This window comes from Mus musculus, chromosome X (genome assembly GCF_000001635.26).
Source record: "Mus musculus strain C57BL/6J chromosome X, GRCm38.p6 C57BL/6J".
Taxonomy (NCBI): domain Eukaryota; kingdom Metazoa; phylum Chordata; class Mammalia; order Rodentia; family Muridae; genus Mus; species Mus musculus.
The window spans coordinates 123,112,749-123,128,027 of NC_000086.7; the positions used below are offsets into that span (position 1 = coordinate 123,112,749).

The window sequence follows — 15,279 nt, forward strand, 5'->3', positions numbered from 1 at the left end:
TAGGGTAATACCAGGGCTAGGAGCCACGAGTGAGTGGGTTGATGAGCAGGAGGAGGTGGCGGGATTTGGGGGTTTTGGACGTGAAGCCTGGAAAGGGGCTAACATTTGAAGTGTAAATTAAGATAATATTTAATTTAAAACTTTAAAAGTTGTTCTTCTATGGGTCTTTTATTACATTGACAGCTAGGCTAACTGCAGCTTGACAGCTAGAGAAAAAACAACCAGCTCCTAATCCCAAGTAAACTACCACCATATTAGCTCTTTAGTCAATTCATTAGCTAGTTAAGGATTCTACATCTCTTATCAAAAAGACAAACAGGTTTGACTTCCCCACAGGCTTCATGATAAAAGACACAACAGTTTTAGATGTAATCTTTCCCAGATGTTACATTTTGTTACTCTCTTATCTAAAAATATCAGTTTGCAGTGATGGCTTCCCAATGATCAACTACTTATATCTCATGGTAAATAATTGGATGGAAAAAGATGTAAACTTTATGCAAGGTCTGAGAATAAGAAAGCTTAAGATATGAGGGTCTAAGAATATATTTGAAGGTCTAGGAAGATGTTTTGAGTTTGGTATTTATAAAACATAAAGTTTGGAGGACATATAAACCTAGGGTGTTTATAAAATAATTGATTTGTTACAAAATGCTTCAAATTTCTTCTCCTTACTATGCCACAGTTATATTAAGACTTCAAGAGTTCAGAATCCTAATATTAGTCAGTGGAGTTATGATAAATTAGCCTAACTCTAAACATTCTACTATTCACTTTTATAATCACAAGTTCAAAATTTTATATTTTCTTTGGTTGTATTTTAACTATAATCTTAAGGTGTATCTCATGCTAAATTTATAGGATCAACTGTCATAATTACAAATTCAAGTTTCTTTTGCTTGTCTCTAAAATATAAAATAGAAAAAAGGACTCTCCATCTTCTCTGTCTGTCTCTCTATCTGTCTCTGTCTTTGTCTCTCTGTCTCTCTGTCTTTCTGTCTCTCTGTCTCTCTGTCTTTCTGTCTGTCTGTCTCTCTCTCTCTCTCTCTCTCTCTCTCCCCCTTTTGAACCAAACCTGTTTCCTTCTTCCTTTCTCTCCCCCTTCTTCCCTCCCTCCTTTTCAACCCCTCCCACATCATTTTCCTTCTCACCAATAAACCTTGTTTATATTAGGTCTGTCTAATGGCTTCATTTCTCAGAGGGAATACATTTGTATCGGCCTGCCCAGTTGCTTCTTTCTGCCACTTTACTGCTACCATTTTATAAAACACAACAATCCTGCCTTTATAAATAAGGTGTAGAACAATTGAAGAAGGCATATATCATCAAAGTCAAGCATCCTCAGTCATTCACACATATACACATTCTCTTGTATACACTCATGGAATCATGCACACAGACAGGCATGCACGTTGAAAATACACTCAGTAAAAAATAAAATAAAATGGAAGTCATTTATTATTATCAGGTGGTGATTCCACAAATATCAGGAAGTAAAAAACAATAGAGGAAAAACAGTCATTTCTGGAGGAACTAATAAGAAAAAGATACAGTTTTGGATATCTAGGACATTGCTTTAGAGAGAAGAATGATTATTGGTAAGTGAAAAATAAGACTGATTCAGCAGGGGCCTATTAAGGGCATGAAGTTTTATTGCCTTCATGGAGTTCTGTAATTGAGTGGTGAGATGTGTTATTTCTTTTAGCTAGTAGAGTCTATTAGATCTAAATGATATAGGTTAACAAATTTGCGTGTATGAAAGCCTAACAGAATCAAGAAGGAATGAGGTCAGGATGAAACACACATAGTATCTGTCTAGGATATTCAAAAGCAAATGTGTCAATATTTGTGCCAAGCTAGAGTTCTTAGGGAAGCCAATATTAATAGAAAATTAAATATTGTGCTAGTAAGTTTTTTAAAAGATAAAAATTGAAGTAACAATTGACAGAAATAAAAATTATTTAATTAGAACAGGTGAAAATATTATGCTTGATATATAGAAGTGTATACTTATTCACCACAAATCTGAAGTACATTTCTTTCCTGAAAATAAAAGTATAGCTGGAAAGGAGATTGTTAATGCATAGGATAAAATAGTTAATCTCTATTTTCAATTTGAGATCTATAGTCAGCTAGAAGATAAATCTCTAATCATAGGTGTAAGGAATTGTATTCATTATGTTAATTGAGGTATGAAAAAATGTTCATAATACATGGTAGCATTTACTGGAATAAAATTCTAAACTGTATAAAAAGGACAAAGTGAACTGTTCATAAATATTTATTTCTGTCTGCTGCATTGACAGCAGGGTCAATATAACAAGCTAATTGTAGCTCTTTCTAGCTGGTATCCCATATCAAGATGAACTACACCCCCTGCAACTCTGAGTGAAATAAGCTTTATCATTTTTTTCAGATTAATCTATTATAAAATAGGAAAAGAAGCAAGAATAGATATTTGGTTTCTATAAATAAGGTTGTTACTGTGGCAAAACTGACCTTGTGGTGGCTCTACAATATTTGGAAATGGTTTACTAGAGGAGTGTAGAAAAGTTTGGGATTTCTGCCTATAGAACATACCAAAAGATCTAAGCAGAGCTTAGTGGTCAGATCAGGTAGAACTTGGACAATAATGAGTGCTAAGAGAAATGTAGACAATTGAATCCTGGTGTCTATTGCCATGATAAAATGCTACGACCAAAATCAACTTGGAGAAGAATAGTTTATTTCATCTTACAACTCTCAAATAAAACTTGATAAACTGAATGGAGACAAAAGAGAAACTTAAAGCCAGAACCTTGAATAGGGAACTGAAGGAGAAGACACATAGAAGACTTCTACTTACTACCTTTCATTTCAAGACTAGCTTCTCATTGCTTTCTCTGTTTTCTAGGACCAGGTTTCAGGAGTAGCACTGCCTTTAGCAGGACTGACCCTTACACATCAATCATTAGTAAAGAAAACGCCAGTATAGACTCATCTACATCAATCTGATCAAGTTATTTTCTCAGTTGAGGTTCCTCTCCCAAATAACTCTAACTTCTGTCAAGTTGACAACAATTAGGTAGAACACTTTTCTCATGAGGTTTCAGAAGATTACAAGCACTATAATATAAGGGTGATTAGCGACCATCTGATATTTTGAACAAGAATCTGGTTTTAATGTGCTTATTTCCTGAAAACTTGAATAAAGTATAGTGTAAGGAAACAAAATAATTTATTTGGCAGAGGACATTTTAAGATGAGAAAATATTGAAGGTTGTACTGAGAAATCATATTTAATTGTTACAGAGATCAGCAAAATTAAAGATAAACTCTCAACATTGCACTGTGCCAGCATGTATGATGTCCTGATAGAAAAATTCCTCCCATCAGAAGCCCATCTTATAGTGAATCAAATATATTTGAAGAAAGTAAGGATAAACTTAAAGGGTTTCCTGTTTCTCAAAACTAATTGCATAGTGAAGTTTCTTCAATACCGTTGTCACAGAGAAGCTGTCATACTCATTTTGCGAGAGGGACAACATAGATCTCAAGCTAGAAAATAAACTTGGCAGCATCTTTCACAGGTACAAGTGTTTCAGTCTTAGTCTTATAAGAATCATGATTTAGGGTAATATATAGTCTTATTTCTTTGTTTTGTTTTAAATGAGAATGTCCCCTTATAGCCTCAGATTGTGGAACACTTGGACCCAAGTTGTTGACACTGCTGGGAATGTTTCAGCAGTATATCTGGAGGAAGTAAGTCACTGGAAGCAAAGTTTGAGAGCTTAATATCTCATACAATAGTCAGTTCATTGTCTTTTTACTTTATTTATACTTGCACTTGTGGATATGGTCTCTCAGCTGTCTGCTTCTACTAATATGCTCACGGCCATTGTCTTACTGTAATGATTGGTAATCCCACTGAAAGAGTATAAGGCCATCAACACAAACATGTTTCTTTTCAAATTAAGCAAAATTTATTTTCTTTTAAACATGGCTATCTCCCTAAAGTGAGATTTGAAAGAACAGTCCTGAAAATAGGATATGTAGGTCATTATAATCCCCAAATTAAAAGGGTAAAGGTTTTCCAAGAATTGGAGGATTAGATTAGCAATCAATAATTGGAATCTCACTATGAATAAGACAAAATATCAGCATATAGATTTGGAAAAGGTCTTCATCAAACCTTCATCTAACAGAGGGCTGATAGCTAAAATACATAAAAATCTCAAGAAATTAAATAACAACAAACCAAGTAACAATTTAAAGAGAAGTACAGAGTTAAACAGAATTCTCAACATAGGAATCTCTAATGACTGAGAGGTTCTTCAAGAAATGTTCAACATCCTGAGTCATCATAAAAATGCAAATTACAATGACTCTGGGTTTCTTTCACTTGTCAAAGTGGCTAAAATCAATAACAGAAGTGGCATCTCATGATGGCAAAGATGTAGACCATAGGAATATTTCTCTATTGCTTGAGGAAATGCAAACTTGTACAACCACTTTGCAAATCAATGGGAATAATTCTACTTCAAAGCTCCTGGTTATATACTCAAAGGATACTCCATCCTACCACACAGCACTTGATCATATATGTTCATGGCAGCTCTATTCATAATAGACAAAAACTGGAAACAACCTAGATGTCCCTTTACAAAAATAGAGTTAAAGCTAAGGATAAAGAAATAACGATAAAGGAGATGTATTATATTTACAGAATGGAATACTACACAGCTACTAAAAACAAGGACATCTTGAAATTTGCAGTCAGATGCATGGAACGAGAAAAGGTCATCCTGAGTGATGTAAACCAGATCCAGAAATACAAACATGGTATGTACTCACTTATAATTATTTATTTAATTATTAGCCATAAAGTACAGTATAACCATGCTACAATCCACAATTCCAAAGAAGCTACTTAAAAAAAGAAGTATCTAAGGATGCGTGTTTGAATATCACTGAGAATGGGAAATAAAATAGACATTTGGGATGGATGGGGAAAGAGAACTGGGAGGAACTAGGGGTTGGGAGTATAACAGGAGGGATCAAGTATGGGGAGGTCAGAAGGAGAGAGAACTGGAAGATAGGACTCAGAGATTGGTGGGTAGGCTATCTCTGGGATGAACTAGAAAACTACCAAAAGAAAAACTCCTAGGAAATTATGAAGGTGAACCTAAGATTCCTAGCAAACAGGGGATAAAATATCTAAAATGACTACCTCCTATAATCAGGCTAGAGTTCCAATGAAGGAATAGGGATAACAACACAAAGAAAAATTTTGACTAACAATTTTTCCTGCCTAGAGGATGTACAGAAATAAACATGGAGGAAGGACAGTAAGCACATATAATGTACTTCTTATTTTAATAAGGGTTTAAGGTCCCCTCTAGCCCACCACCCACTAAAGGTAGTCGGAAATAATGGTTATTAGGATATTATTCTATAAAATACTTTTGATAATAGTATTTTATATAGTGAACTATATAATATAGAAAATTTTACTGGTTAGGGGTGTATTTCTGTGAAAAACATTACCATGTTTTTGTTTTGTTTTGTGTATTTTTTTTTTTTTAATTTTTGTTTGTTTTTTGTAGAAATGGAGTATTTGGAACTTTGGAGTAGAAAAGTAGTTGAATGATGCAAGCAGAGCATAAAAGTCTTTTCTAGGAGGAGACTGGAAGGCAGTAAATTCTGATAACAAATCAAATTATAGAGAAAAAAACAAAGACTTAAACAACTGGGCTCCTGGTCATTCTTGTGATATTTTGCCAAAGTATTTGAGGTTTCCTCCTTTTATCCTAAGAATATTCCAACTGCTAAGTAAAAAAAGAACTGAACTGATTTCTTTGGCAAAAAGAAAGTTTCAAGAAAACATACTTCTGATTCTGTGGCATGGTTGTGACTTATGATGCTTATGTATATTTAGAATAAAAACGAGTGAGTGGTGAAGAAAGACATAAAAATTTACAGTTTAAAGAGAAATAAACAGTGAGAAGCTTAATGTTGTAGCCCAGAAAATGTTAGGAAAGTGGTTTTAATTGTTAAGGAGATTAACACCAGTAAGAAGAGGGTTTTGTTTTGTACTGGAACAATGGGAAAAGGAAAGAAAAGACCACACTAAACTAAGCTTCCAACTTTTGAAAGAGATCAGAAGATTTGTGTTCCTAGAAAGGAACTGAATAAAAGAAAGAAAGAAAGAAAGAAAGAAAGAAAGAAAGAAAGAAAGAAAGAAAGAAAGAAAAAAAGCATGTCATTGGCACTCAATGGGGTCACATTGTATTCAAAAGATTCTATACTTAAATCCATGAGTACAGGAATCAAGGGGTCATGGGTTCTTCCTCCATCATTACAATAGCATTAAAACCAAGCATTTTTAATCCCTCAAGCAAGAAAAACACCAGTAACCCAAAGTTTGAGCCAAATTTGAAGTGAGTTTTATTAAATACTAGCCAGGAAAATCTTCAATGGCCAGGTTCAAAGCTGGGGTTCCAAAAAAAAAAAAAAAAAAAAAAAGGCAGTATGTGTTTATAATGAAAAAACTCCCCAAGGCTTCAAGGCTTCATGCTTCATACTTCCTGTCTTCATCCAATGGAGAGACAGCATATATCCTGACTCACATCCTGCCTACTTACCTCTTGTTTATGTGGGATTTAGCATATCTTGTGCAGTTAGGGCAACAAAACTTGTTTATAGAAGTGAAAACATATTGCTTGTTATCTCCCTTGAAGGTGGCATTCCAGGAATTTGTTTCTCCTTGGACAAGTGAGGCTTACATGTTAGAAGCATTTTTGTTTTATAGATATCTTAAGCACAGAAATTAAAACTTAAAACAAAACTTTAGCCCTCACACATTTATAGCAGTGAGAGTAACTGTATGAAAGCACAAAGAAGTCTCTGAAAGTCATTAAATGAAACAATGAAAGTAATGCTAACATTACTATTAGAAACCCCAGATGGTGGAGGTGACAGATCTATAGATATCTGACAGTAGGAGATAAAATAAGTGAATGGTGTCAGCCCAAGGGAGAGGTCAAAAACCTTTGAAATTATACATAGATCTACAGAATCCTGTGATGTCCCTGCTGATTACAGTTTTGCTTTGGCTCATCATTTATTTCCTTTCTATGCCTCTATTCTTCCTTTTGGAAATAATAACCAATATCCTGGGCCATTATATGTTGGAATATATAATTTGCTTTTTGGCTTTAGAGTCAGTTACAATTAACAGATTGCCTTGAATATCAGAAGAGACTTTGGATATTTGAGGTGGTTTGGTGACTTTAAATTTGGATTAAACACATTTTTATACTATGATATGATCATAAGGAACATGAAGCGGGGCACAGATTCAGCATACAGTGGAATCCAGGAACATATAACATGTTTGGAGTCACTGCAAGATATTTCTGAAAGAGCATTTTTGTAAAGCTGTGTGATGGGGCAAGATATAGCAAAAATATTTTCATCTTGTATTATCATTTAGATTTAACTAGAATGGAAAATCCCAAAGATAATTACCCATCCCTATTCTATAAATCAAAGGTCAGGATACCTTTGCTAACTTATCTTTTGCTAAACAACCTGATTTTATGGACCCCCTTCTACCTGTTTGTATGGACCCCCTTCCACCTAATTGCTTGTCTTAGCTTATATTAAAACTGCTTGCTTTTATAAAACCCTGTGTGACTGCTGAGAGTGATACCAGACCATGATTTCTGCATTTAAAAACCTTGTGTTCTAGACACTGAGGGCCATACTTAGATCCTCAGGTGCCTGCTGTAGTTGCAGCTAGCTGGAATGAAGTCTTCAAATGGCTATAAATTGTATCTGAGTGGTCATTTCTAATGGGCTACCAATATATTTTAGAGGTCCCAACTGAAATCCTAGAGAATGGGCCTGACACATAGAGGCCTTGGGAGATCTGAGAGTTCTCAAGAGTTGACAACTACCAGAATTTCTCTTTAGAGGCTAAGCTCTAGGGTTCAAAGTCTTAACCAAAATATCTCTGCTCTATATTCTTCAAGACAAACACCTAAGCTACAACCAAGATTAAGAAAACAATTTCTAACAACTGTATTTCAGGTACCCTGCAAATACCTACTCCCACATCAACCTGTGAGTAGTTGAATATTGCTAGCTATGAATAACAGGATTTGTCAAGACAGTCAAGCATCTTTATGCCAATATTAGTGATGTGTGGCATTTAGAATGAAGTGAGACTGAGAAGAACTTTAGCACCTTTAAAAATTCCTAGGTTTCTGTCCTGGTCCTGGTTCTTACAGATATTACTAAGCCACTTGTATAAATATAAGGCCAGAAATCATTGCCTAAAATTTCCTCATACAATCTCTGGGACATGGGAAAAGACAGACATCAAGTATGTTCAGAGACTTGACCTAGTCACAACCAGATTGCTAACATATATAAGGTCATGACTGTCTCTAGTAAAAGAAGCTTAGGAATTAATATTAGGGCATGAAGTGTTCCTGACAGCCTCATAGTCTGTTGCTACTCTATTGAGCAGATGGCCCAACACATGGATGTCTAACACTAATGTGACTCAATACCAAGCCCTGCTTCTTGATAAAGTTTAGATTTGTTTCCACAAGATCTCAGCCATAAATCCTGCCAGTCCCCTGACAGACAATGACTTTATTGGTCCCATGAATAGTTATATTGTGGTGACTGATCTGATAGCAGGCCTGATCTTACTGACTTGCCACTCACAATACCAGATGAATTATTACTCACACATGGGAGTAGTTTTACCCAAGATGATATCAAGTATATTTCAGCAACAGGACTGGCCCAAGATAAGTCAATCTGAGCACAATCTTTAAGCAGGGGAACCTCAGCTCACTGAACTGAACCTTTATCTTTGACCAAAGCATTCCACTTTGCAGAGAAATTTTAATCATGGAGCTCGGCTGCTCTGATAAGGGATCACTTCCATAGACCTTCTAGGTCTGTATGATCCTGCCAGAATGAAAATATCCCCTAGACTATATATAGTATGATCTGGCTGGAATACAGACACACCCTTAGTACAAATCTTTAATTTCTGACAGTGAAGTTAAGATTAATTTATAGAATAAAGTAGCCATGTTTTAAAGTGACATCCAATTGAGAGGCAGTTAAATAAATCAGAGAAAGGTTTGATAGAATAAGTCAGAGATGGAATATTCCCAACTCTCAGAACAAAACACTAAAATGAGTCTACTTAAAAGCAGAGAGAGTGTTGGTGTGTGTGTCATATGTGGTATGTCGTGTTTGGAGTTTGGTTTGGTGTTTGGTGTGAGCTGCATAGTATATGTGTACGACAGTTTTACTGAGACAGTTTTACAGAGATACACTGCAGAGAGAACAAAATAGACACAGGTGAAGACAGAATGAGCCAGAGAATAAAAAGTAACTTGAAGATTAGAATATATTGCTAATGTTAGCATGACGTCATGCAGAACAATCCAGTCAAAAGGTGAGAGAAGCTCTATTGAATCATTCAGCTTCAAATATTAGATTGTAAGGAAGCTAGAAGCTTCTAGGCATAGGCCTAGAGATAGTTGGAACAGAAAAGGAAATGTTCTTATATCAGCCCAAGTCATATATTAGCTTACGTTGGTTGCAACTCTCATTTCATTACTTCATCTGAAGAAATAAAAGTGTATTGATGCACTGGAGAATAGACAAAACCATTACCATATATGTAGATACCCAAATGCTTTCATTTTACCATGGCCCATGTCCACAGAGTTTTACGCAGGGAAAGAAGATTGTTAACCTCAGCAGGAAAAATAATCAAAAATAGAGAAGAAAACCATAGCAACTATTGGAAGTTTTCAGATTACCCAAGAAAGACATCATATCATCCCAAAACCTACCCCCCCCCAAAAGAGATTCTATGTAAAATGGTCTATGTTATCCTCTAGGTATATACCCATAAAAGAGATGGGAAAGAACCTATAATAGCCAAGAGTCATTGTTAACAAAGGTTAATTTTATTCTTGATCAGGGCAGGTATAGTCACTGCAACTGCCATAGCCATTCAACTGCCTTAGCACTGATTATTGATAATGATCCTAGTCTCTAGAATCTGAATTGAAGGAACTTTTTAAAAGTTGAATATATTTTTAATACCTTTTTTGGTATTGTTTTGCCCAGTTTATCAGCAAGAGAGCTGCAAGAAATAGGACCCTTGCTGGGTGAGTATGTAGGGTCTGTAACTTCCCATGGAGTCCTATTACCTTCTATGAACAGGAAATGAGGTGGTATTCCAGTACTTCGTCCCAGTCGAGTTTCCAGCAGGTTTCCTGGAAGTTCGGTACACCATTGCTCTAAGGAAGGGTGAGGGAAAACTTACACATGCTGTCTGACAGTCCCCTTGAGTACAGACATTGCCAACTGCTTTAAAGAAGGAAAGAAAGGAAGCCATGAGATATAAGTGAAAGAAAGTGGAATAGAGAAAGAAAGGGAAAAAGAACAGTTAAATGGAAAAATGTAATGAATGATAGAACAAAAGAAGATGGAGAAAATGTAAAAAAAGAATTGTTGATATGGAGTGAAAAAGAAAAGAATATAAATGTGAGAGAGAAAAGAAAGGGAAGAAGGAAGGAAGGAAAGAAGGGAGGGAGGGAGGGAGGAAGGAAGGTGACGAGTATCAGATGATTGGTATCAGTCTATTTTTACCAGGTCCTCATAACTATAATCATTAGCTGCTCCATTAATTTTTATTCTGATCTTGTTAACTGTGGCATTGTGTATCCTCACCTTCATGACTAACTATTCACTCCTTGAACAAGATGAGTCAGTAATTTGACTTATACCCATAGAAGGGGTGGGGGAATGTGACAAGGTCAAACAAAACTAAAGGTCAACATATCCTAGATAACTTATCTTATGTTAAACTGCCTGTTTGTGGGAATCCCCTCTAGTTAGCCACTTAGCTTCTGTTAAAGCTGATTCCTTTAAATTCCATGCTTTTGTAATTACATCTGTCTGCTGAGAGAGATGCCTGGACATGGTTTCTGCTTTTAAAATCCCCATTTTCTGGACACTTGGCTCCATACTTCCTTTAATCTGATCATTTCTTGTGTGTCAAATTCCTCCATTTGTTTTGTTTATTTAGTTTGGTTTCTTAAATTTATTTATATATTTATTTGTATTCTAGCCTTTGCCACCCTCCATGCCCCCCTCCCAAAATACCTCACCTCTGTCGCAAAGAGGATGTTCCTTCAACACAAGGATTCCCCACTACCAGGGACCTCAGTCTCCAGAGGATTCTCTGGGCTTATTTTCTCCCACAGAGGACAGAACAGGGAGTCCTCTGCTATATATGTACTAGAATCCTCTGGCCAGCTCCTGTATACTGCCTAGTTAGTGACACACTGTCTGGGAGCTCCCAGGGGTCTTAGCAAGTTGAGCCTTTTTGTCTTTCTATGCTTCTTCCTTCCTTCTCCTAATTCAAACATAGAGGTCCCAACTTCAGTCCAAGGATTCAGTGTAAGCATATGCATCTGTCTCAGTCAACTGTTGGTCTAGACTCTCAGAGGACACCCTTGATCAGCCCCTAAGCACATCATAGCATCAGTAATATTTTCAGGCCTTGGTATCTCCCATGAGGTGGATCCCTAGTTGGGCCTGTCACTGGAGCTCACTTCCAACAGTCTCCTCTCCGTTTTTTTTTTTCCATTTTTATTAGATAGTTTTTTTAAATTTACATTCCAAATGCTATCCCTTTTCCAGGTATCTCCTCCAAAAATTCCTTATCCATCTGTCCTGCCCCTGCTCAACAACCATCCACTCCTGCTAATGGGCCCTGACATTCACCTACACTGGAAAAAAGAGCCTTCACAGGACCAAGGACTTCTTCCATTGATGACCAACTAGGCCATCCTCTGCTACATATGCACCTGGAGCCATGAGTCCCACTTTTGTACCCTTTGTTTGGTGGTCCCTGGGAGCTATGGGTATACTGATCAGTTCATATTATTGTTTCTCCTATGGGTCTGGAAATTCCTTTAGCTCCTTGGGTACTTTCTCTATCTCCCTCATTGAGGACCCTGTGCTCAGACCAATGAATGGCTGTGAGCATCCACTTCTGTATTCATGAGACATTAGAAGATCCTCTCAGTAGACATCTATATCAAGTACCTGTCAGCAAGCACTTGTTGGGATCCACACTAGTGTCTGAGTTTAGAGATTGTATATGGGATGGATCCCCAGGTGGGGAAGTCTATGGGTGGTGACTCCTTCAGTCTCTGCTCTACACTTTGTCTCTGTAATTCCTTCCATGGGTATTTTGTTCCTCATTCTAAGAAGACTTGAATTATCCTCACTTTGGTCTTTAATTGTTTCCCAACCAAAATAAGAAACCCAGGACCAGATGGGTTTAGTGCAGAGTTATATCAGTCCTTCAAAGGAGACCAAATATCAATACTCTTCAAACTATACCACAAAATAGAAACAGAAGGTACTCTACCCAATTTGTTCTATGAAGCCACAAATATTCTGATGCCTATACCAAACATAGACCTACAAAGAATATTTCAGACCAGTTTCCCTTATGAATATCAATAGAAAATTCTCAATAACATTCTCCCAAATGAAATGCAAGAACACATCAAAATGATCATCCATCATGATTCAGTAGGCTTCATCCCAGGAAAATCCATTAATGTATCCCACAAAATATATAAATTAAAAAAAAATGTGGCTCACAGTCGGCTATTGGATGGATCACATGGCCCCCAATGAAGGAGCTAGAGAAAGTACCAAAGAAGCTAAAGGGATCTGCAACCCTATAGGTGGAACAACATTATGAACTAACCAGTACCCCGGAGCTCTTGACTCTAGCTGCATATGCATCAAAAGATGGCCTAGTCGGCCATCACTGGAAAGAGAGGCCCATTGGACACGCAAACTTTATATGCCCCAGTACAGGGGAACGCCAGGGCCATAAAAGGGGAGTGGGTGGGTAGGGGAGAGGGGGTGGGTGGCTATGGGGGACTTTTGGTATAGCATTGCAAATGTAAATGAGCGAAATACCTAATAAAAAATGGAAAAAAAAATGTGAGCATCTCATTAGATACTGAGAAAGCTTTTGACATAATCTAACACCCTTCAAGAGAAAAGTCTTGGAAAGATCAGCAATTCAACGTACATACCTAAACATAATAAAAGGAATATATAGCAAACAAGACTCAGCATCAGAATCAATGGAGAGAAACTTGAAGCAATTCCACTAAAATCAGACAACAAAAGGAGATCAAGTGGATACAAATTGGAAAGGAAGAAGTCAAAATATCACTACTTGCAGATGATATGATGCTATACTTAAGTGATGCCAAAAACTTTACCAGACAAGTCCTAAGCCTGATAAACAACTTCAGCAAAGTATGTGGATATGAAATGAACTCAAACAAATCAGTGGCCTTCCTCTACACAAAGGATAAACAGGCTGAGAAAGAAATTAGGGAAACAACACCTTTCACAATAGTCCCAAAAAATATAAAATACCTTGGAGTGACTCTAACTATGCAAGTGAAAAATTTTTATAATAACTTCAAGTTTCTGAAGAGATTGAAGATCTCAGAAGATGGAAAGAACTCCCATGCTCATGGATTAGCAGGATTAATATAGTAAAAATGGCTATCCTGACAAAAGCAATCTACAGATTCAATGTAATCCTCATCAAAAGTCCAACTCAATTCTTCACAGAGTTAGAAAGATTAATTTTTAAATTCATATGGAATAACAGCTAACCTAGGATAGAGGAAACTATTGTCTACAATAAAAGAACTTCTTGTGGAATCACTATCCCTGACCTCAAGCTGTACTACATAACAATTGAGCTAAAAGCCACATGGTATTGTTACAAGGGCAGGCAGGTAGAACAATGGATTTGAACTGAAGACCCAGAAATGAACCCACACTCCTATAGTCACTTGATGTTTGACAAAGGAGCTAAAACTATCCAATGGAAAAAAGGACAGTCTTTTCAACAAATGGTGCTTGCTCATTTAATGATTAGCATGTAGAAGAATGAAAATTGATCCATTCTCATCACCTTGTATAAAGCTGAAGTCCAAATGGATCAAGGACCTCCACATGAAACCAGATACACTAAAACTGATAGGAGAGAAAGTGGGGAAGAGCCTCAAGTACTTGGGTACATGGGAAAATTTCCTGAAAAACAACAATGGCTTATGTTCTAAAATCAAAAATAAACAAATACAACCTTATAAAATCGTAAAGCTTCTGTAAGGCAAAGGACACTGTCAGTAGGAGAAAAGGGCAACCAACAGATTGAGAAAAGATCTTTACCTATCCTAAATCTGATAGGGGCCTAATATCCCATATATAAAAAGAACTCAAGAAGTTGGACTCCAGAAAACCAAATAACACTATTAAAAATGAGGTACAGAGCTAAACAAAATTTCTCTACTGAGGAATACCAAATGCTGAGAAGCACCTGAAAAAGTGTTCAACATAATCATCAGGGAAATACAAATCAAAAGAACCCTGAGATTCCACCTCACACCAGTCAGAATGGCTAAGATCAAAAACTCAGGTGACAGCAAATGCTGGAGAGGATGTGGAGAAAGAGGAACACTCCTCCATTGCTGGTGGATTTGCAATCTGGTACAACTACTCTGCAAATCATCTGGCAGTTCCTCTGAAAATTGGACATAGTACTATTGGAGAATGCAGCAATACCACTCCTTGGCATATACCCAGAAGATGTTCCAACTTGTAATAAGGACATATGCTCCACTAGGTTCTTATCAGCCTTATTTATAATATCCAGAAGTTGCAAAGGACCCAGATGTCCCTCATCACAAGAATGGATACAGAAAATGTGGTACATTTCAGAATGGAGTACTATGCAGCTATTAAAAACAATGAATATATGTAATTCTTAGGCAAATGGATGAATCTGAAGGATATCATCCTGGGTGAGGTAACACAATCACAAAAGAGCACACATGATATGCACTCACTGATAAGTGGATATTAGCCCAGAAGTTCAGAATACCCAAGATAAAATTGACATTTTACTCTCCACTTTTTTCCTGCAGTTCTTTTAGAAAGGAATACTTCTGTGTCAAAATTTTTGACTGTGGATTGGTAACACCATCCCTCCTCTTGAGGCATTTACTTTCTAATGCAGATGTACTCTTGAATTTCTCTTTACCCTATGTTGTCCACATCATCTAAGGTCACTTCTATTGAGTCCTGGATGTCACCTATCAGGTCTCTGGTACTTTCTAGAGGGTTCTGTATGTCCCACCT

General features: G+C 36.7%; 1 protein-coding gene across 4 annotated transcripts in view; it reads left to right on the top strand.

The window, feature by feature from the left end:
• The window catches only part of Cldn34c1 (claudin 34C1), a 42,132-nt gene that overhangs the window by 9,226 nt on the left and 17,627 nt on the right, over positions 1-15,279 (top strand). For 2 of the 4 annotated variants that reach the window (NM_028426.2, XM_011247709.3), the window contains exons 2-3: positions 4,706-4,821; positions 10,150-10,190. The exons of 1 other annotated variant lie outside the window; for it this stretch is intronic. In NM_028426.2, the coding sequence (NP_082702.1) occupies positions 4,819-4,821; positions 10,150-10,190 (44 nt within the window). In that variant the 5' untranslated portion in view covers positions 4,706-4,818. The remainder of the gene's footprint in view (positions 1-4,705; positions 4,822-10,149; positions 10,191-15,279) is intronic. One more of the 4 variants, NM_001310654.1, reaches the window with a different exon arrangement.